The 22,070-nt window shown below is 47.0% G+C and overlaps 2 protein-coding genes across 3 annotated transcripts in view; both read right to left on the bottom strand.

Annotated features, from left to right (window-relative positions):
* LOC8026701 (zinc finger protein 628) overlaps positions 1–16,253 on the bottom strand; it is a 113,165-nt gene extending 96,912 nt beyond the window's left edge. Inside the window, exon 1 of the mRNA XM_040219333.3 lies at positions 15,622–16,253. The gene's annotated coding sequence lies outside the window, so the exon portion shown is untranslated. The remainder of the gene's footprint in view (positions 1–15,621) is intronic.
* A 1,990-nt stretch (positions 16,254–18,243) lies between these two features.
* Positions 18,244–22,070, bottom strand: part of LOC8041450 (serine/threonine-protein phosphatase 4 catalytic subunit) — a 47,104-nt gene continuing 43,277 nt past the window's right edge. For both annotated transcript variants that reach the window (XM_002414683.4, XM_029987857.4), the window contains exon 8: positions 18,244–18,891. In XM_002414683.4, coding sequence (XP_002414728.1) covers positions 18,841–18,891 — 51 coding nt within the window. In that variant the 3' untranslated portion in view covers positions 18,244–18,840. The remainder of the gene's footprint in view (positions 18,892–22,070) is intronic.

Genomic DNA, 22,070 nt, shown 5'->3' on the forward strand with positions numbered 1-22,070 from the left:
CGACTAACCGGCCCTTTGGACCTGTGGGCTCAACCCATGGGCGTTGGCTGGACCGAACAACTGATGCTCGCTCTCTGCTGAACCCATGAGGTGGTTCGCGCTTCCACAACATTTACGGATATACTCCAGGATGAGCCTGTTGTGCGCTGTCCGTCTATTTCAGTAAATGATCGGCTAGCGTATCTTCGTTCGACTGTTTCGATGGCTACGACGAACACCGGAAGTACTACCCTCAACGACTGCATCTGTTGCGTCACGAGAAAATAGAATCCTAATTGTACACACAAAAAAAAAAAAGAGAATCTTGCCTGGCTTTTGCGAAACACCATGAAAACGTACATTTTGTTTCTTAGTCCGGGGTCGGTGGGGCGGTGCATCCAAGTCAATTGCGGCATCTATTGCGTCACGAGAAAGTAGAATCCTGACTGCACAGTTCGAAGTAAGTTAAAAAAAATCTTTGCTCGGCTTTTGCGAAACGCCATGAAAACGTCAATTTGTTCTTACTCCGGGGTCAGAGACATTAAAACCCAGAGCGGTTTTTCTGACGTGCTCCCAGCCATACGCGATATCATTTTTTTTTTTTTTTAGAAGGAAGCGCCGTTACGTCAAAGATAGTTGCTTTAGTTTTTTTGTTTTGTTTTTTAAATAGCAATTAACAACTCGTGCACCAACCAAGCTGCCGGCGCACCTGCGTCGTTGGATATTCGGCGATGCATTGAGTTAATTTCGCTCCCTTAGACGCTGCCCAAATAACACCTACGCTTAAACATGAAAAAAAAAAAAAAAAAAAAACTTATTTTAGTTACAAATATACCATTACAAACAACCACGATCATGTACGTCCTATAACTCGTAAGGTCTTCCCATCCAAGGCTACCAAGGAATAAAAAAAAGATATGCATATTCGTCGTTCTTAAAAAACAAAACAAAAAAAACATATCTTTGTTTTATGTTGAGCTCGTTTTCTTTTTTTAACATAGACCGCATACACTTTTCGCCGGAGATGATCATCGCCGCCGAAAAGCGTATGCGGTTTACAGTCAATTGTGTATGCGCTAAAAAGTGTATGCGGTTGCAGTAAAGTGGATACAACCCTGTAAACAGTGTTATTGGTTCGTCGACGGACCAGTAACACTGCTTATAGGGTTCTATTCGCTCTTCTTCATTATTTGTGCGGCAGGCGACAACAGGATTGTCCAGAAAAGAGTCAAAGTACAGGCTAGCTGGTGGAAGTCAACCATTTCGTCGTTTACCCTGAGACTGGTTTTTTTTTTTTCGAAGAGCAGAAGTAACAGAAAAAACAGACAGGTTGAGACCTGTCTGTTCTTTCTGTTACTTCTGCTCTTCGAAAGAAACCCCAGTCTCAGGGTAAACGACGAAATGGTTAACAGGATTGTGCCCTGCTAGTCTCTTTATGGGGTCTAACATTTAATTTGCGCCTAATATTGCCGAAATAGGGCAATTGGCAACCGTGTTTGCGCGCCAGCCGGTCTGCAGACAGAGCAGACGGCGTGCCGGGGTGAGAGGGGGCGCTTCCCTCTCCCCGGCACGCCGGGGGAGGGAGACGCCCCCTCTAGTAGTAAGACCGTATTTCAGTGGCGCCCTCTTACGGTTTCCATCCGTGACGTCACACGTCGATCCCTTACCAGTTGCGACGACAAGTTCACTCGTGCGTTTCAAAAAGCACGGTACAAGTGAGGAGCTATCGCGCTCTTGAATCAACGCCGTGGAAGTACACAGTGCCGCTGTCGAAAACTGGCACCGCCACCGAAAAGTGGCAAGAAGCTCCGCCTTCGGCGCGAGCCCTCTGCCCTTGCTAACACGAATGTAACCGCGCAGGCACACGCAACCGAAGCCCTGCGGAAGCCAGCGAGCTCGCGCTGAAGGCGGAGCTTCTAGCCACTTTTCGTGAACGTAATATAGCGTTTATGCGTATAGCGCGCGCTTTACTCGCTCTCGGAAGGAGCGAACAAACGCGTGTTAAACGCAAAAGCGCACGCACGCACGCACACACGCACACACACAGACACACGAAAGAAAGCTTGAGTATTCCGGGTTTCTACGTTCCCTGCCACTGCCAGCATGCGCCTGTACAGAGCAAGCATCGTTCGGGGCAACATGCGTGTAGCTTCGGCTTTGGTCGCCACAGAACTCGTTACCCGTAATAAAGAGAGAACGAGACGAACACTTTGTTACTCTTGAGACAGATACGCCTCTAGTAGGCGGCACAAAAAGATTTCCAGGAGGACACTTAAGCTTCGCCTTGAAGAGTGGAACGCGAGGGCTAAATATAAACCTCTCCCAAGCGGTACAAGCGTGTCTGCCTGGCCTGGCATGCAAATGTCAGTGTCCGAAGCGTCCGGAAATACTTCATTGAGAGCGATGCCTCGGGGAATGCTGCATAAAAATAAACAGCCACACCAAGTGGCTGGCAGTTCTGGACGAGCTGGCAACCTTAAGGCCTCTTAACCCCACCCAATACGGCTCCCAGCCAAAACATTGGCTGGTATAGTCTTTTATCCTCATTACTGGTCATTGGTTGGTGTGTCAGTGTGCGTGTGTGCCTGTAGCTGATTTCTTCTATCTTGCTCCCCAAACCGCAGTGTCTCTATTGACTGTATCATGTAAGACCGGCAACAATAATAATAATAATAATAAATAATAATAATAATAATAATAATAATAATAATAATAATAAAAGAATGTGTTTGCGTGGTTTAGTTGCTAGCGTGTCTGGCTCGCAACCGAATCGTGGTGGGTTCAAATCCCGCCCCCCTAAAATTCTTGATTTTGTTTTCTCTCGAAGGCAAATTAATTAGTTTATAAAATAATTTGAGACGCGCGAGGTCACGTGGCTGTGACGTCATGAGCACATCGACCAATCTTGGATTTTCCGGCCCCGCCGACGCCGGCTTTTCTGCGATACGAGCTCCTTGAAGGAGCTGTGTAACAGTTTCAGTGCTCTGCTTAAATAATTTGGAAGTTGGAAGTTGTCTCGACCATTCTGAAGTAAAAAAAAAAAAAAAAAAAAACGCTTTTGCCCGCATGTCGTAGTTTTTATTTTAAAAATGGACAGAGATTGAGGTTTTCGGCACCTCTCAACTCCTTCACCACCTTCCGAGTCACGTGCGCTGTGACGTCAATGGGGGTCGCGCGGGGTTCCGATGAAGCTCTCTCTAGAAATAGTACTGACGGTTCTGTTGGACCTCGGACAGATGCTACCAGGTTTTTGACGCATTTATTTTTATGTTGGAACGAAAAGATTTATAGAAAAATTACCTTTTATCGAGCACGTATTTGCACAACTTCCTATCTTTTACAAGTCTCCAATTGACGTTATGCCGCGTGTTTCTCATGGCCGCCGCTCGCGGATACCTCACCCCCCACCCCCAGGTCGGGGAATTCTCTAACTTTTGCCTCGCTATTACGCGGCGGAATCACAACATTTCGAAGGAAGGATGTGTGTTTTCTGTCCTTCGTGACAAGGTGAACAATGTCAAAAGTAGGAGATGCCAATTCTTTCAACGTTAAAATCGTTGCACAGCTCCTTTAAAGGGGTGGTGAAACGAAATTTTAGCGCCGATCTTGTTGCATAAATATGGGCTAGGGACAGGCACCACCTCGGAAATATAAATATTGCGCTGTAAAACACAGGAGAACTAATTTTATACATAATTAAACGATTTCAAATTCTCATCTGGTGGATGGGGGGAAGTTCTCGTGACATCACTTGTGCCAAAATAGCAGCGCCGTTCTGCGGCAATACGGCGTGCCGGCAGAATTCGCCTAGGCCTGAACGCGTTCGCAAAGCCTTGGCGGAGAAAGCCAAAGCGTAGTTGGCCACAGTGAGCTCGTTCTCGTTGCGGCTCTTTGCACGACACGGCCCGAGCATGCTTCTGGCAAGCCGACGTTAAAAAGGATATGTTTGAACTACGAGGGTGTCAGCAAGAGCCACGCAAATGCCAAATACCTGTTCACACTCGGAGCGGACACGCGCGTTTGATCGAAGTGCTGGATTCGCTCTGTTAGACCGCGTCTCGGTAAGCGCTTCTGGACCGATTTTTTACAATTGCAACTCGATACTGACATGACACTCGGCAAAGAAAGGTTAGACCGACATCGCGTAGCTCCCACGAACTGCTATAGCTTGACACTGACGTAGCGTCGAGTCAGAATAAAAATGGCATACTAATAACAGAGTACATACCGAGTTGCCAAGGTAATCCGTATGGCGTTTATTTGAGCTCTATATCACACAAAACAAGGAGATAGAATCAATGAGAGTCCCTTTTCGACGACAGCGTTCGTCACCGCTGTCTCGGAAAACAAGGAGATCGAGATGACAAGGGGAAAATATTGACCTCTGAAATTTAGTTCAGGGATCAAACTACTCATCCGGTAAGGGTCCACAAGGGTCGCACGGGCATATTCCATTCAGCAGGCCAGCCGGTCATGGACAGACGGTCTTGGCCAAGGACCGCTGGAGCAACGGTGCGCCGAGTCGATGTCGCTGCTAGGCCTACTATATTCTGCCGAGCTCGCTCGGTCGCCAGAATCGTGGCTGTTGTAGCTCTTCTCGTGTGTTTGTAGATCCTGCGTTCTTGATCGTCGTGGTCTGTTTTAAGTACTCCTTCCTTTTTTCTTGCTGGTTGAAGTCGGGACGCACGAGAAGAGCACGAAGAAAAATAAATGTCCGTTGGTGGCCGATACCAAGTAACTGAGCGACGCTGTCGGCCTTGTTGATTTGATCGTAAAAAGTGCGTAAGACAGCTTCGGAGCTGTCGTAGGATTCTGTCGTAACCAGCGCAAAGGTTACGACAATTTCGTTTCGAGAGCACGGGTTTTCTCTCAAATTTGTCGTACGCACTTTTTTCGTCGTGAATTCGCTTTGAGAAACCGGCCTCAGAGCTGGTTTTGTCAGTGCTGCCGTGGTTGCCGACTTGCCGTGGTCCCGTGGTGCAGCGTGCGTGCAGCCCTTGCACATCTCAAACGGCCACGTTGTCACAGGTCGTCAATCGTCGACGCGCCACCAAGTGGCAACGCTCGTAACCACAACATTCACGCCGTAGCCTTTCCCGACCGGCACAAGTGACGTCACGAATGCGCCCAATATCCCAAGACGCATCGCGCTCTCCGATGGCCGATTTTTGAGCGCGCGCCCAATCGGGCCCATCAGGGTGAAAAATATAGCCATCCGTTCAAAATACAAACGCGCGATTATGATTTATGAATATCATTGATCATATTGAACCTATTTCTGACCATAATAGGTGTATTTCAAGTTTCGCTTCAGTATCCCTTTAAAGCTATCACTTTAAAATGGCACTTTACTTTTCTGCCACCGAATTTGAAACGCGTAGCAAGCGTTTCGAACGGCGTCTTGGCCATTCCATGCCAAAGGAGACGCGTCAACATATTTGCCCAATATATCTACAAAAAAGAAAAACATTTCAAATAAAGATTTTTTTTTTTTTAGAAAATTAATTTTGTTTGTGTTGATACCATGCTCTAAATTTCTGGAATTAAAAACAAATATTTAGTTAAGAAAAACATTGTAAAAGAACGGTTGCTTACCACACACATTTAGGTGGGTGCCTAATTACTTAATAATATGCCCTATCTTACATTAAAATACAAGTAATGAAAGACGCCATATTGAGCCCAAATAGGAGCACCCAAAAAAAAAAGAGACGTCATGAAATTTTTTTTTTTTTAGTCAACTTGGATTTGGGTGTTAACTACATGTTTGGTTTTGTTCTCTCAAGACTAATAATTGAATTGCTCGCATTAAATTTTCAAAGCCTCGTTTTGTTGCGTTTTAAATCAATGACAAAATCTCCAGCATACGCAGAAACGGGTAAAAAGCAATGCGGGCAGTAATGCCCGGAACTTTCGGAATAGCCAAAAAGTTTAATCCACCTCATCTATTGAACATATTAAAAAACGAAAAAAAAAAAAGTACTTTTTCTTATTTACCATTTCCTCGAAGCACCTGAGACTGGGTAGAGAATCTAAAAATACAAAAGTTGTTCTTCTAAATTCTCCACCCAGACTCAGGTGGTTCAAAAAGATGGTAAATCTACACCAGCTCGCCTGCGACATCACAGTCTTACTTTTTGCTGTTGCCGAAAAATCATTTTTAAAGATGGACCATGCCTCCAGGCGCCAACCTCGTAGGCGACGCACGCCGGCGTTCGCCAGCGAGGCGTCAACCGTGTAGACGCCGCCGCAAAGTCTTCAACGCTTTCCTATAGACCTTTGCAAAAAGAGCGCTCTGGCCGCCGCCATTTTGCGAATCGAGCGACCTCTATCAGCCAGAAATTTCTGGCACCCGCCTGAGCTGTGGAAACCCGGTCAGCGTTATTCCCCACCTGCATCTTGCATTCGGAGTTCGCCGGCTGTTCTCGGAAGTTTTTACTTTATTCGCCAGTTTAGGATGCTTATCCTTTGTATGTTATCTTCCACTGTGAGAACCAGAGAAGAGACCCTTTCCGAAATTCAGTCTGGCCACTTTGATCACTGTCATCATCATCGGAAAAATGGCATATGTGCCATACCAATGGCGGCTTTCTATTTACTGATGAAGGAACATGTTAAAGATACTCCCAAGCTGAGGATTCGAGGCCTATACATTCTAGACGTTAGCACGTTGCGAAAATGCAAGCGCTCCGTAAGTGTTCATTTCTCTAATTCGAGCCCAGTGAACCTGTTAGTGGCACAAAATCGACTTCGAAACCCCTTGACTTATAGAACTTTATCAAGGCGTCTGGGTTGGCGCTTCGTTCTGACTGGTTGCATCGTTGTGGGAATCGAGACTGGATGAGATGATCTAAAAAAAACCTGTATAGCGAAAAGTTTATTCTCGTCTGCCGTTGACATGCAAAAGTGACGGTGCCCTATAAAATACTGCAGGCTACGGGTCCATTGCCGCCATTCGTATGGCAAAAGTTAAATCGCCATTTCAGCCACCAGATGGCACTGAATTTCGGAAAGGGTCTATATCAGGGCTCGTAGCCTGCTCGGCCTTCGCAGGAAACGAACGAATAGAGCGAACGTCAAGCAGCCCACGACGCAGGCAGTTCGACGTTCTTGGAGGATTATTTCCGTCAAGATAATCTCCAAAAAGCCTTCCCGGCTGTGTTCCGGGTCTTCGCGAACAATAGCTGATAGGGTCGGGTCCGGGTGTGGGGACAGCATAGACACGCTCATTCGTTTGCTTTGAAGCTGTGCAAAAAAGCTGCTCTCTTCTACATGTTCCCCAAAACACGCCGAATTCCGTTCGATTGTCGTGAAGTGACTATCGTCGACACTGTATATTGGACATGCTGGGTTATTTGAGAGCTTTCTCAAATCCTGTTCGGATAACGCGGCACCGTAAGGTACGTACATTATATGTTGTTCGATTGATGAGACTCATTGAATTTCATGTTGTGGGTGAGGAATATCCATGCAGTTCGGATATCCTGAGTGGTCAAATATTTTGACCTATCTAGATTGACACGGCTTAGTGTACGGAGCCGTCAAACGATGAGCATAAAATGAAACAAACATTCCAGTTGCATTTGTTCTGTCGCGCACGGACTCACCAAAACAGCTTTAATTTCTTTGTTTTTGTTCCCAAAAATAGAGCACTGCTTCCTTAAAGACCTCTATAAATTATGTTCGCCACAGAACACAAAATAAAAAAGAACACGCGGCAATTCAGCCGCTACCAGCGTCCGGAATTGCGCCTACGCGGGCTGCCACAGCCCACTGTCGAGAAACTTCACAGCTCAGCGCAGTCGGGCAACAATGACGTACACTCTCAAAAACAGGGACGCGCGCTGTAAATCGCTTCGTTCGAGACTGCCGCTGGAAAGGTCTATACGGCCCTACGGAGTCCGGGACATTGCCGCCGTCTGCGATTGGTCAACAAGCGCCGCTGGCCAATCGCAGACGGCAGCCATGTCCCGAACTCCCAGTTCCGCTTGGTCCCGCCGTGTAGCATACACTCTAAAAAAAAGCACGTGCGTCTACTTTCCCGCACAACACTCGGAGATCCAATCACCGCAACTTACGCGTGAAACTTAGCGAATGACGACGACGAAACATGTGTTTAGACCAAAACACGCACTCTGAGTTGTGGCATTAAGCAATGCAAGCGTGACGTTTTCCACGATTGCCTATAGTCACAACTCAGAGTGCGCTTTTTTGGTCTAAACGTATGTTTTGGCATCGTCATTTGCCAGGTTGCCTCCGTAGGTTGCACTTATTGGCTCTCCCAAGTGTGTCTGAAAGTAGACGCACTGGCTTTTATTAGAGTGCGGGGCCTCTGAAAACACGTTTATTCAGTTGAAGTGGACGTTATCCTGACTTCCATGCATCCTCTTTACGTTACGTAATGATACTGGCGTCTCAATTTTACTCTATATACTTCTGCCCAGGGAACTGCCGACGAACGCGGGCCTGCATCGTCTGCTTCCCGAGTTTGGGGGAATGCGAACTGCGCGTCGGCATCGTCTGTCGTATGTCCAGATATAAAAAATAACTCAGACCGGACAGCTCTTCACCGATGCGAAATGATAACGGCAATGTCGCTTCTCTATTGAACTCGAGTGTATTCTGATAGAATATGCAATGCTATATACCAAAAGCAGCGTAATGATGTAAAATGCATTTCACCTTTTGCAGCGGACGTTTGACAACCCCGAATTTCCGTTCATGCGCAGGATTTTATGGTGAATTCCGCTCGCAGATCTCGAGCGCTCCCAAAGCGGTCCATTTGCAGCGCGCATATTCCGCTCGCAGATCTGGCTCGAGTTGGCCATCTTCCGCTCGTAGATCTCTGCCAGCGCCCGCTCCATGGAGCGCCTCCAACCCCGCTGAACCTGATCCGCGGGATTTCATAGATCTTTGCACGGGTGCTGTCTTCACCATCTGCGAGTGTCAGGCTCCGCGGATATTTAATGAGGTAATAACCGTCATGCTGAAGCCGCTTTTTGTTTTGGTTTAACAAATTGTTGATTAAATTTTTAATCGATAGTGTCACGGCTCTTCTGGGGCAAGTTTCGTAGATCGTTTGCGCTGTCCCGCAACGTTCTCCGGAACCCGCTACAAGATCCGGGACTCTGCTGGCAAGACTAGTGCCGCGCACGCGCACTAGCGGCGCCTTCGTTCCGGAGAGTGTATAGCGGAGGTCGGAGAACGGTCTACGAAAACTCCCTAATGCAACTGCAGTATTGACGCCAACTATGCTATCAGGGGCTTGACCAATGAACAGAATTTGCGATAGGGCGACAGTTCCTTAGATGCTACGTATCGACCAGTTTTTAATCTCGATTTCAATGTTGCGCGCAAAAGATTGCCACAAGCCCTGCCCAGAATGACGCTTAGAAGAGTGATGTAGTCGTTTCCATGACGTCGTCACTATCTCGGTAGCGCGTCCTTGGTGCATGTGACAACGAACTTCAGTACACCTTAGTCCCATAAAAATACATTCAAGATCCACAGGGAAGCCACGCCACTCTTATCAATATTCGTCGGCGAAGAGCCGTCCGGTCTGGATTGTTTTTAAATCCGAATATGCGACAGACGAGGCCGACGCGCAGTAGATGCATCCCCAAACTCGGGAAGCAGCCGATGCAGGCCCGCGCGTTCGTCGGCAGTTACCTGTAGAGGAAACTCACGACGTCAGTATCATTATGTGACGCAAAGGGGCTACGGATATATGAAAGTCAGGATAACGGTTGCTTCACTAAGCCAAACTCCTTTTCTTTCTTCTTCATCTTTTGTAGGAGTGCGTTGAAGATTGAAGCATGGTCGAAAAATAATTTCTCAGCAACAAGAAAAATGACACACATAAAAAAAAAAAAAAAAAGCGAGACCGGGGAAAAGGAAGGGACGAACGGACTTCGTTGTGCTTGCTCCTTCTTTTCTCTTGTCTGTTTTATTTTATTTTTTAGTATGAACAAAGATTAGTTTTTCTTTTAATTTCTTGATATGTTGAACAGATCAGGTGAATTGAACTTTTGGCAATTTCGAAAGTTTCGGGTACCTCTGCCCACACTGCTTTTTGTGGCTCTCAATATGGCTGTTTCTGCGTAAACTGGAGATTTTGTCATTTAATTCAAACGCAACAAAAAGGGGCTTTGGAAATCTATTACAAGGAATTCAATTATTCGTCTCGAGAGAACAAAGGGGGAAAAAAAAAGCATTGGAGAGTTTTAGAATAACGTACGCAATGTTAGCACACGCTAGCGTTCAATAGGGAGTTTTCGTAGACCGCGTTGCCCCCTCCGCTAAACGTTCCGCAACGAAGAATTTGCTACTGCGCCTGCGCGCCGATAGCCTTGACTGTGGAGTTCCCGCTATCGTAGCGGATTGCGGAGGGCCTTGCGGGACGGCGAAAACGATCTACGAAAACTCCCTAATGTAGCGCTTGCGTTAGCGCCCGCTACGCAAGAGGTTTAGAAAAGCGTTTCTCCGCCGCGACACACAAGCCCAATCATCTCGCGCTTGCAAAGCCACCAAGTTACAAAAAATATATTTCACACATTAAGTGCCGTAACTTAAGAAACAAAATAATTTTTTTTATTCAGAATATCGACCGGTCGTGACCGCTAGCGTCGCCTCGGCGAGAGAAAAACTAAAAACCACCATATTTATATATAAATATATAGATATATACATTCTTTTAACTGCGTTTGTTTTGGTTTGTTTTGGCTTTAGACAACTTGTCCTTACGAATCCTCCTTAAAGTAGCGCAAATACCCTTTGCCCTACGCACGCAATTCCCGAAAAACTAGCGTACGCTAAAATAGCGGACGCAACGCGCAAAACGCATTTACCGTTCGGCGCATGCGCAGTGGCGACGACGCTATTCTCTGCGTATGCAAAGCTTTAGCGTGCGCTATTCTAAATCCGCCTACAGTAGCTGTGGCGGAAAGTGAACTCCCCGGGTTCTGCGGCGCGATCGAGCTTCCGCTGCACGTGCTTCGAGCGACGGTAGTTCGTCCGCTCTCTGGCTCACCACCGACACTCAAGCAGACGATAAGATGACTTCGATTCACAGCTCGCTCCGATGGCCACATCTGCACGAGTACCTACCTCCTTATGCTGCCTAAAACACGCCGCGAAAAATCCCCGGGCCATATCAACGCTGCCAAAAGCTAATCCGGGGACGATGCAATTTTTAATTGACGAAGTGCTGGCCTAATTATCTAAGGAGAAACGTAAAAAAACAAAAAAAAAAACAAAAAAAAACAACGTGTATATGTTAAAAACACCTGGAGCGTTTCAATCGCTTAAATAACCTATCCAAACTATAGAGCGATGCGAATCATACACAACACGACGTTGGAACGCAAAGAGCGTGCCTCATTACGGAGCTTTAGAATAACGTACGCAAAAGCTCTGCGTACGCAAAGAATACCTTCGTCGCCACAGTGCATGTGCCGAACGGTAACCGCGTTTTGCGGGCGCTATTTTAGCGTACGCCACTTTTGTTTTTTTTCTTCAGAAATTACTTGCGTACGCATAGAGGTTTTAGCGCCGTTCACACTCAAGACTGAGGGAGACCAGACAGGTTTTTAAGCCTTTTGCGACTTCTTAGGACCGGATGCGATGTATCGGATCTGGTCCTAAGAGATCGCAAGGGGCTTAAACACCGTTCTGGTCTCTCTCGGTCTTACTCGGTCGCAAGAGAGTGAACGGGCCTTTTGCGTTCCTCCGAGGAGAGTTCGTGATGAGCGGCAGGTTGGCTAAAGCCAACACGAGTCAAGTCAGATAATTGGCGGCTTCCAGGAACGCGGCATGCGGCCGTCGTGAGCGTGACATCGGCGGCATCCTCCCGGCTGAGATTTCCAATATTCTACGGGACAACATTGCACTCCTACGGGAGGTGCACGCCACAGAGTGTTCAGAAGACCCAGCAAGGTGGCCGGCGATCGCTGGCAACCTGCCGCTTGCGACGCGCGATGCGAAAGCTCTTGCCGAGGCGACAGGTCCGGACGACCGCTGGCGTCGTATTTTTATACTTAAACGAGTTTAGAATGTTACTAGAGAATTGCGTGTGCGATATAAAAATTGCTACTGAATCTTGGTGGCGTTGCGAGCGCGAGATGTTTGCGTTCAGCGCCGCGGCAGAGCGAGGCTATTCTAAAAACTCGATTGCATCGCGTGCGATCACACAAGCTCCAAAAATTGCGTACGTTAGTTTAGAACTGTCTATTGCCGCCAAACTTTGCAAATGTCGGAAAAAACTTTCGCTTGCGGACGCTTCGAACGTTGACTCTCCCGGAAACCACTTCATTTTTCCGGGTCACAAAGGGGCGGAGGCACCGAAAAAGTACGACGCACACTCGATAACCCGTCGACATCAGAAGGAGAGCGTATACCGTAGACGAAACAATAACTACTACTACTACTACTACTACTACTACTACTACTACTACTACTACTACTACTACTACTACTACTACTACAACAACACGTTTTTCGCACGTCTTTTTTTTTTTTTTTTCGTATACGCTGCGCGATTAGTTCTCAGTAGATTTTGGCTGTCGGAGGAAACAATCAAAAAAAAAAAAAAGGAATAGCTGACCTTAAACACACCCACAAAAAAGGGGGGGGGGGGGGGGGGGGGGGCATTTGTAACGATCAACGAGGACGAGAACAGGGATTCTTCACCGCATCAAGTTGTACGATCATAACAACGTTCTATTTCTTTTTTTTTTCTTCTTCGAATCTTGGGCGAAAAGTGCAGCTGCGACAATGACAACTCGATTATTTGTAATGCCCGCAGACAGTGGGCGAACCATACCAGCTTGAAAAGGTATACTCAGCCCCTACAGGCGTTGTTTTGCCCCGGAGACGCGCAAAAGTGAAGAGGGTGGCAGAAAGTACGCAAAAACGACGGATTTTCTTTCCGAAAAGCGTAACGTCCTGTAAAACATCTATGGTGAAGTTTCAGACCGAGAACGACGGGGGAGTGTCTTTCGAACAGCCGGCCTCCGGCAGGCGCTCCCTGCCTTCCGTCCGGCAGGCGCTCCCTGCCTTCCGCCATGCTTGGGCGCGCGGGCGCGTGGTGCACGATGGACGCCGAAGCGTCGATCGTGCACCTCGGTTGACCCGCGGTGACTTTATCGCCCTTGGTATATATATAGACTTGCTCAGCCGTCCTAACAATCTTATGCGTTAAAATTTAAAATTGCCATATTTCCCTTAAATATTAGTAATATATTATATATATATATATATATATATATATATATATATATATATATAGGCAGTGCACGAAAGCAGCATTCATATAATTTTCCTACAATTTATTTTATAATTTGGTAAAGGGGGGAAAGTTATATGAATGCGATTTTCACTGCGTGCTTATATGGATCGGCGGACATTAGACGGAAATATAACCATCACTCTTATCCGACTAATTAGCTCTAAAATAGTTAATCCACTTTTTAAGTACCGTGATATGGATATAAGATTATATTACAAACTTTGCGGCGGTCGTTCGCGAATACTGTTTCATTTTGTAAAATTCGCGTAACCGGCTCGTGTTCCGAGATATCTGCCCCCAAATGTTCTACTTAATCTGACTTTTTTTTTTTTTTCTTACATTAGCCGGATAAAAGTGCAAAATTCGGGGACGAATATCGCGGAACACGGGCTGGTATGGGAATTTTTCATTATATAATTAACAAAGTTTTGACAACAAATAGCTTTAGTTTTTTTGTTTTTTTTTTTCTAACAGTCGGCTCACATTTTTCAGAGTCAGGTACACATCTGCGCAGGTGATCCTTTTCTTTCTCACCATGTCAACATAAATTTTAAGCCTTCAAACAATTTTTTTTATTGAGGGGGGGGGGGGGGGGGGGGGTTCGGTACGCCTGTTTTGCCAATATCTACGGTTTTTTTTTTTCTTCAGTGGAAAGGTTTTTGGGATTACGCGAAGTGCTCTGCCGCAGCAGATATGGCTGATTTATTTTTAACCACCCCGATAACGTTACACCTGCCGCAAATCTGTCGGAGCAAATACAATGCCAGTCAGGAACTCCACTATCGCCTTCCCCACGGTACGTTGGTGGTAGCACCGTCCCTGACAGGAGACCGAGCGACCCTAATAAGAAGAATGTAAAAAAAAAAAAAAACCGTTTAAGCGTTTTTGACTAAGTAATGCTTGGCCAAACTGCGCGACGAAATCACCCGGTTCCGTTCGAAGCAAGTTGTAAAGCAACTTTGTGGTCAACGGTAACACGCAATTTACATATTTTATATTTGTTAATTTTAGGCTTAGCGCGTTGAAGCACAAGGCTTAGCATCTACCGCTTCGTAAAACGCGTACGGAGGCACAGCCAGCAGCAGACGGCCGGCGGAGAGAAAGAAAAAAAAAATGGGGCGAGAGGGGATCGAGAGATGGGAGAAATAGCAGCGAAGAGATGCTGTTCCTCTCCATACTTTCGATTTAGGCCTAATCGAGGAACGCTCCCTGATTGGCCCGCACTCCCGCAACGTCACGAAGGAGGGCGAGGAGGCGAGCCGTCAAAAGCTTTCTCGACAAGAGGAACCGCGGCGGCACGCGAAAAAAAGGAGACTATTAAATTGCAGGTAGGAAAAAAAAATACCCAAGTAGTTACACGAATCGTCAAATACGCACGAAAATGTAATCCAAGCCAGGCACAAGGAAGACAGCCGGCCAACAATAAAAAAAAAAAAAAGAGAGCGAAAAAAAAAAAAAAAGCGCGTTGGTTGTACGACGACGACGCGGCATTTGAAGGAGGAGGAACAGAAAAACGGAGAGACAGAAGAGAGAGAGAGAGAACTGTTTATGGTTGTTATCTGTACGCGGTTGTTTCTGTTTTTTGCTCGGCTGCTTTCTCTTCCCCGCCGCCGCCGTCTGCAAACGCGCTCAATGGCAGCAAGAAAAAAGCGAAGCGTGGCGGCCGCGCCAACAACACGAAGAGGAGGAGGTCCGCGCGTTCCCTCGCCCGTCCTTTTTTTATTTTATTCTTGTTCTTTTTGCTTGGTGCGCTTTTGGTCGGCTGTCTGACCTACTTGGTATGACTCGCGCGTCTCCGCGAGCAGACTTCCTACATCGGAGAGACCCGTCTGGGGCAAAACGGCAGCAGCGCGGACCGCGTCTGCCACGGTCGACGCTAAGGTCTGCCCGCCCGAGAACCACCGCCACCAACCACAACACCACCACCACCGCACCGATAAAATAAAGACAACGTTATTTCCGAGGTCCTTGAGGAGGAGGCGATGCCCAAGTCAAAGACCCCCTTCCCTCCGTAGAGAGCAGAAGCCCCTCTTTTTTCCTTTTTTTTTCTGTCGACAACGCCACGCGCGGTTTGGGCCGCAGCCAAAAGATAGACGTCGGCAGAAATAGCGGAGATCTCTCGAGCAGCAGCGGCGCTAAAACAGCCCATAGACGAAAACGCGAGCGCCTGACAGGCCGAAACACGGAAACCACAAAAATATTACGAGAAAAATAAAAAAAAGAAAGATCGTGACCACGGTGCGCGCGCGACATTTTTCGAGGCCGATTCTCGAACAAGAAAAGTGAGGTGCGCGCGCGGGAGCGCTCCCGCGCGCTGGTCCGAACCGCGGTGGTCGGCGAATTCTCAAACTTCTCACCTGTGACGACGGACGGGAAAAATCCGGGCCCCGGCTCGTGGAAATGGAGCAAAATCCGCACGGAGAAGGGGGTCGAAGGCAGCCAGTGGGGGGATCCCTGACACTGGCTGCCCGTACAGCAAAAAACCGTCCGGCTGGCTCTGTTGGCTTGTTTTGCTTGCGGACGCTGGGTCGCTTGGCCGGCGCTGGCCGCCGTTCACCTCTCGTTGCGGCAGCGTTTTCTCACCATGGAGACGGTGGGGGACTTCGCACGTTGACAGACGAATCGACGAACTCGGCTCAGTGGATGCGCGGTAGGCCTAATCACCTCGCTTTTAATCATTCGTAGAGCTCGGAGAAAAACTGCTCCGGACAGACAAAAAAAGCGCCATTCGTGGTCAGGTCCGCAGACGCCGCGGCCGGCTCCGTGCGACGGGAACCGACTGGCGAGGCACTCCATGGCGTGGTGAGCTGTCACATTTTTAATTGCACTCGGCCGTTGTCGCGCGTAGCCCGAAAAGACGACGGCCCGCGTTTATCGAAAACCCGAGGAAAAGCGCTCAAAAGGAGGATTTTTTTTCATCGATGCGAACCAACCACGTTACAACCTCGACGAAGCGTCTTTTGCGGAGCAGCAGCGCCCCCTGCGACGCGATTGCCGTAGACGCCGCCGGGCGACGCCACCGTCCACTCACGCCTCTCGCGTCCCGTCGGAAGCACAGTGGTCGGAACGACAAAATATGCTCCTCGAAAATATGAGGAAGCAACCAGGGGTTAGGGAAGATAAAGTGGAGTCACCGAACCACTGGCCACACAACAAAAATCACACGGCCCGAATATTTCATTCCATTTGCTCACTTTACAGCTTCCATGATGGCAAAGTGGATAATCAGCTGCAATACAGACACCGAAGTAAATGCCGATACTAAAAATCACGTTACATTGTTTTAATGGAGCTCTTGCTCCCCGTAGAGGACATTCTCACTTAAAACTGTCTCTACGTGGCTGAGAAAGGGGTATATTTTAACTGGTTCACTGCATTTTTTAAACTGTGGTTTATAGGTGCACATTATCTTTGGATCTGGACAATATTCAGGGGGCAAAAATGGTTTTACCTTGAATCCTGGCACGAAAACAAACCATCCACGAACCATAAGTGACAGCCACATGCGCCAACCTACATAAACAGACCCCCCCCACCCACCCACCGTCGAGATCAAAAGACCGAGATGCTCCAGAAACATGTAGACTTCGTTTATTAATTTGATCAGGGTCCGTCTGGTAATTATATTAACAGGCAGGACTCCGCCAAATATATTAACGCTGAGCTACCTCCACCTGACCGCTTTTACAAAAAGAAGAGCTCAAAATAATTGGTCAAGGCTCGACCATATGGTTGCATTCCTTTCCCGCCAAAACTCGGAACGTATTTCAGCTCCTTCCTAGGAAGGAGCTGAAATTGCATTATCATACGAGACATTAAAGGGAACAAAAGGCTCTTAGTGGTGCAAAGCTACCGACAGCAGATGCCAAATCCAACTACCTATAGTAAAGAGAAAAACTGGACACTACCAGCATAAAGTATCATGGAGCCATCAGTAGTACTTGCATCGACAAGCGACCACGAGAAAATGTTGGTGAATGCGATGCTAAAAACAAAAAGTAAATGCACTCCAATGAATATTCTTCATGCGATATAAAAAAATCTGGAGTTAAGCCGGAGAACCTCATGGAATGCATAGAAAACAACCAAAAGCAACTAAAACTACAAAACAAAAATTTCCACATTGACACCTAAACGATTGCATTCAGAAACTAATGAATAGTCACGTCATCGACAGCCTCACCTGCAGGAGGGCACTCCATTGTTCACAACCATTCACCGAAAAAATAAATAAAAACAGAACCTAGGCTATAGTGCAACAAGTAACGTTTCCAGGCACCATCTATTCCACAACAATTGCCACTCACCGACGAGTCATCCGTCACCTCCCTTGAAATGAAGATCGCTCATAATGAAGCAACAAAGCAAACAAAGCAGGCACAAACCCACACGTTTGGATAGAAAGAGCACAGAAGGCCGAGCCATTGTTGGTCGTACATTGACAGCGACGTCGCAGCCGCGAGATTTTACTCTTTCAACACAAAGGCGCATCACACTCTGGGACCGAGAAGCTCCCCAGACATGTCTGGACGCTCTCCGGCCAGACGTCGGGGAATTCCAGATGTGTTTTGCGCCGATGGCCCCAGACAAAGCGCAGACGCAGGCAACCCGAGGCCTTGTGCAAAGACGTACGAGGCCTGCGATGCCCCGAAATATTTAATTACTCGCGTACGACATACTGTAGGATTCGGGTTCCTCGAGCTTCCAATTTTCCTCGACCCTTGGTTCCCCAAAGTAAAGTGCCTTTCCAGTTTAGGCACCATCTTTGCAGATCTGAGCCGCCACCAGACACATAACTTTTTCAGTATGTGCATCCTAGCTTACGAGGTATGTAGGCTTCTGCACTGCCTTATGGCATCGACGTCGAGACTTGGAAGGGTTCCTTGCGATCAGAGTTCGAGAACACATGCCGTAGGACTTTGCAGAATAAAGGTCAAGTCCAGGATGTGTACCCTTGCCCCCAGTGAAAAAGACTCGAGTAAACATGTGCACACATTTTATTTAAACACCGTTTCATTCCACACCTAATCATCACCACGCCTCAATTAACCACTGTAAAAAAAAAAATTAATAAAAAATTTTGTAACAAGGCGGGGGCAGAGAACCTAAAGACGCAATGCGAGTTCACAAACTGTACAATGATAACGCCCTCAAAAACTCTGAAGTAAAATGAAAACGCACATTTTTAAGAAAAGAAAAGGGACCAGACGAAAAGGTCTGTATTTTTAGGAAAGTAGGAACGACGTAGAACTGTCAGACGTGCTTTCGCAACCGAGAATTCCTCCCGCCGCTGTAAGGAAGCGACGGAACACGGAAAACCAAAACAGTCCGTCTTCCACGCCCCAGCAATTCGTAGAAATCCCCTTCCCGTCGAGTATGCGAGGAAATGACGAAAAACACGGAAAACTTTGGACAATGGGCTTGATAGGGGAGAGGAGTGGGATCAACGTCCGGCCGACAGAACGGGCCCGACGCCTGGAGCCGGCGGGGCGGAGCGCTTCGGACGTCGCGTCCGCAAGGGAGGGTCGTTGTCCCCGGAAGAAACCGAGAGCACTCCGAGTAGACAAAGCTGGCCGTCACAGGAAGTAGTCCGGCTGTGGCTTCTTGGTGGGGATGCCCCTGCTCTCCTGTAACGAGATGCGAGAAAAGTGGTGAGAAAACAACTCCTTTTCATGTCAAACGGTGTATACACACTAAAGGCTGTTTCACACGTTTGTGCTCAAGTGCACTGCAGCCCTGGAACCCTTCAGATCTGTATAGAGCTCAAATTAAGGTTTTGGAATACTTGAGAGATGGAACCACGACAAATAGTCACTTCTCTCAGTGGCAGGCAAGAAAGGACAAATTGAAGGACTTTCTTCAGAGTGCTCCCAAACTTTACCTTTGTGCCCGGCATAAGCTACCTTGTGCTTTGGCATGCTTAAGAAGTTGCAGGTTGGTCGCGGCAACTCTTGCGGAACTGGACGGAATCGGACTGCCTACATTTCAGGCTGCCACATTTGGGAGGGAAATGTGCGGTCGAATATGCAAACGACCAAACTAAGGGGCCACAGTGACACTTTGTACGAAGCTCGTCGGCTGTAAGCCTGTTGGAGGATGGTGAAGCCGCAACGTTCCAAGTAGATGCATTGGATACTGAACGATAGGGGAAAAGTTTCAATAAAATATTTATGGACTGAACAGCAATTAAAACAAGCCACCGTTCAAGGTGACAGTGCGACATGCTATATTTTGACGCAAACATGAAGTACTAGGTATGTCTGAGTACCGAGAAATCAGCAACGGGTCGTTAAATGGAGAGAGCCAGGCTTGTTTCCCGCTTTAAATATGTATCTATGAATAGCCACATGACTGGTTGCAAGCTTATATTGACGGAGCCTCTTGTTTTGCAGACCCTGCGGCCAATAACGTCTAACCATCTTGTAGGCTTCTGAGCACGGATATGTATGGGCAACAGAACTGCCATTACTGGCATGTTTTCTTTACCTCTGTTGACGATATAGTACAACAAAAACAATGTCAATAGGCCGTCATACAACATTTGGCAATGCACCAATCCGCAACGATAAATATAGAGCACCACATACTTCAGCAGATGAGATAATCGGGCCTATCACACTTCTTGGGTTGCTTGTCACTTCCGAGTAAAGCACAATCAGAAACTCCATCATACAATTCATACAAACATTAAAAAAAAAAAGAAGAAAATTTAGGGTTTTGGAGGACTTTTAAAGCCCCGTAAAGATATATTCGAGGAAGCCGTACAGTGTTGTTGTACCCGGCAGATTTATAATAGTGCAACTTAAACACGTTGCTAATGTCTTATTACCTACTCGTGCATCTTGCACGCACTGTTCGAGTTCAATGACTGCTGGGGCTGTGTCGATGGATTGCTATTTACGCGCGGCATCGAATTACTCGTGGAGCTATTACGGCCGTCTTTGTGTTCCCGCCGTGTACCACACCCCTGATATGGCTTTTGCATTCACGAGATAGTGAACATTTCTTAGCGGGGCTTGCATTTCACCCGATACGAGTTCATTGCATCTGGTGCCTGTATTCGTCATTGATACAGACACAACCATTGGAAGTTGCACTTCCTGGGCATCACGTACGACCTCAAACACATCCACACTCTCCGTGCACCACATGAGGCATGTGCAGATTGAGCCAACCAAGCACAGACCACAAACGGCACGTGAATGTGCAAAGAACGCAAAGACAAAACAAAGCAAGACAACAAGACAGTGAACCAGACAAAACCACACTACTTCCAATGTTGCTAGGCACTTAAGAAACATCCTTTAAATGTCTCAGATGCAATACCGTAAAGTAAAACTTGCTCGTCAGAAGCTTGAAACATGCATGTTTTAATATAAATTAGGCATGTGCAAATAGTGGATTTTAAGTTGGAAGCAAATTTGAAATAAATGGTAGTTTTGGCCGAATAATTTCTAATTACATATTGAATAATTTCTCCAAGTCTTTTACTACTGCACTATGCTTGAAGGACAACCCAGCTGGAGTTGCGAGGGTTGCTCCCAAGCTTCCACTGGACCATTTCTATACTAAAGTGATTTTAATCTAATTACATTCAGGGAAGATTTATAAACCTTCTTGCTATATGCAAATATCTTTTCTTCAATCTCAAATTAAAAAAAAAAAAAAAAAGAAATATATAAATAAAAAATAGACAACTATGAATGATTAAAGCAGTTTTTCGGGGCATCCCTGCCTAACATAATCTTTTATAAAGCCAGTCTAATTTTGAAATTTGACTGATCTCAACATCTACAAAGTTGCCGTCTTTTCCATGCGCGTGTACCACCCCACTTTGAAAGTGCGCTTTCCTCCTAGGCGTGCGACTGATATTTGTACTTTTCTAAGACCGCGACGAGTTGGCCCCATTGCGGTCGCTCCTTACCGAGCACCATTGCTCTGTGGAAAAGCGACCCCAGCGGAAGAGAGATCCATGGGCGTTGCTTCTCCGCAGTGCACCGGTGCGCGACAAGAAGTATGCTCGACTGGGCTAACCCGCCACAATCAACACTTTGAAAAATGTAAATACTGCGGTTCATCTCGCAGCGAATGTCGAACAGCGTAATTTACGAAACTACTATAAAAAAATTCAAATATTCGCACAATCTTAAATAGAAAAAACATATATTCCCCGCAGTTTATTACGCTAAAAATTGGTCGGTGCATAGGTGTGCTATGCTGCATAAATTTCCATAGAACTACCTGTGGGTAGCACAAGAAATGAGAAAAGGGGGGGGGGGGGGGGGGGTTAACGCTTTGCCGAGTCGCGCTTGAGAGTCGCATGAATTGCCCAGGCCGCAGAGGATGCGAGCTTGGCCGCCGTCCGAAGCGATGAGCGAAGATTGTGGAACCACGGCTGCCGGAGCGGCGTCTATCGCTGTTTCAATCAGACAGGAGCGCATCGCATTGAAGCGAGCAAACGAGCGAGCCAGCAGATAAGAAATTGCTGCAGAAACCACTATTGTCGGTTCTCTATGAATTGCAATAGGATTCGTCTAGGACAACCTCAAGGACGATGTCTAAGACGACAACATCAAAGACGACCTCTAGGACGACCTTAAGGAAAACGTCTAGGATGACCCCAAGGAAGACCTTTAGGACGACCTCAAGGAAGACCTCTAGGACGACCTCAAGGAAAACACCAAGGACTACATCTAGGACGACCTCAAGGATGACGTCTAGGACGACCTAAAGGACGACATCAAGGTCGTCAGGTCCTTTGAAGATGGTACGAGTGTGAAGGAGTATGAGAATGTGAGCTAAAATT

Source organism: Ixodes scapularis, unplaced genomic scaffold (assembly GCF_016920785.2).
Source record: "Ixodes scapularis isolate PalLabHiFi unplaced genomic scaffold, ASM1692078v2 PGA_scaffold1__304_contigs__length_218370807, whole genome shotgun sequence".
NCBI classification, from domain to species: domain Eukaryota; kingdom Metazoa; phylum Arthropoda; class Arachnida; order Ixodida; family Ixodidae; genus Ixodes; species Ixodes scapularis.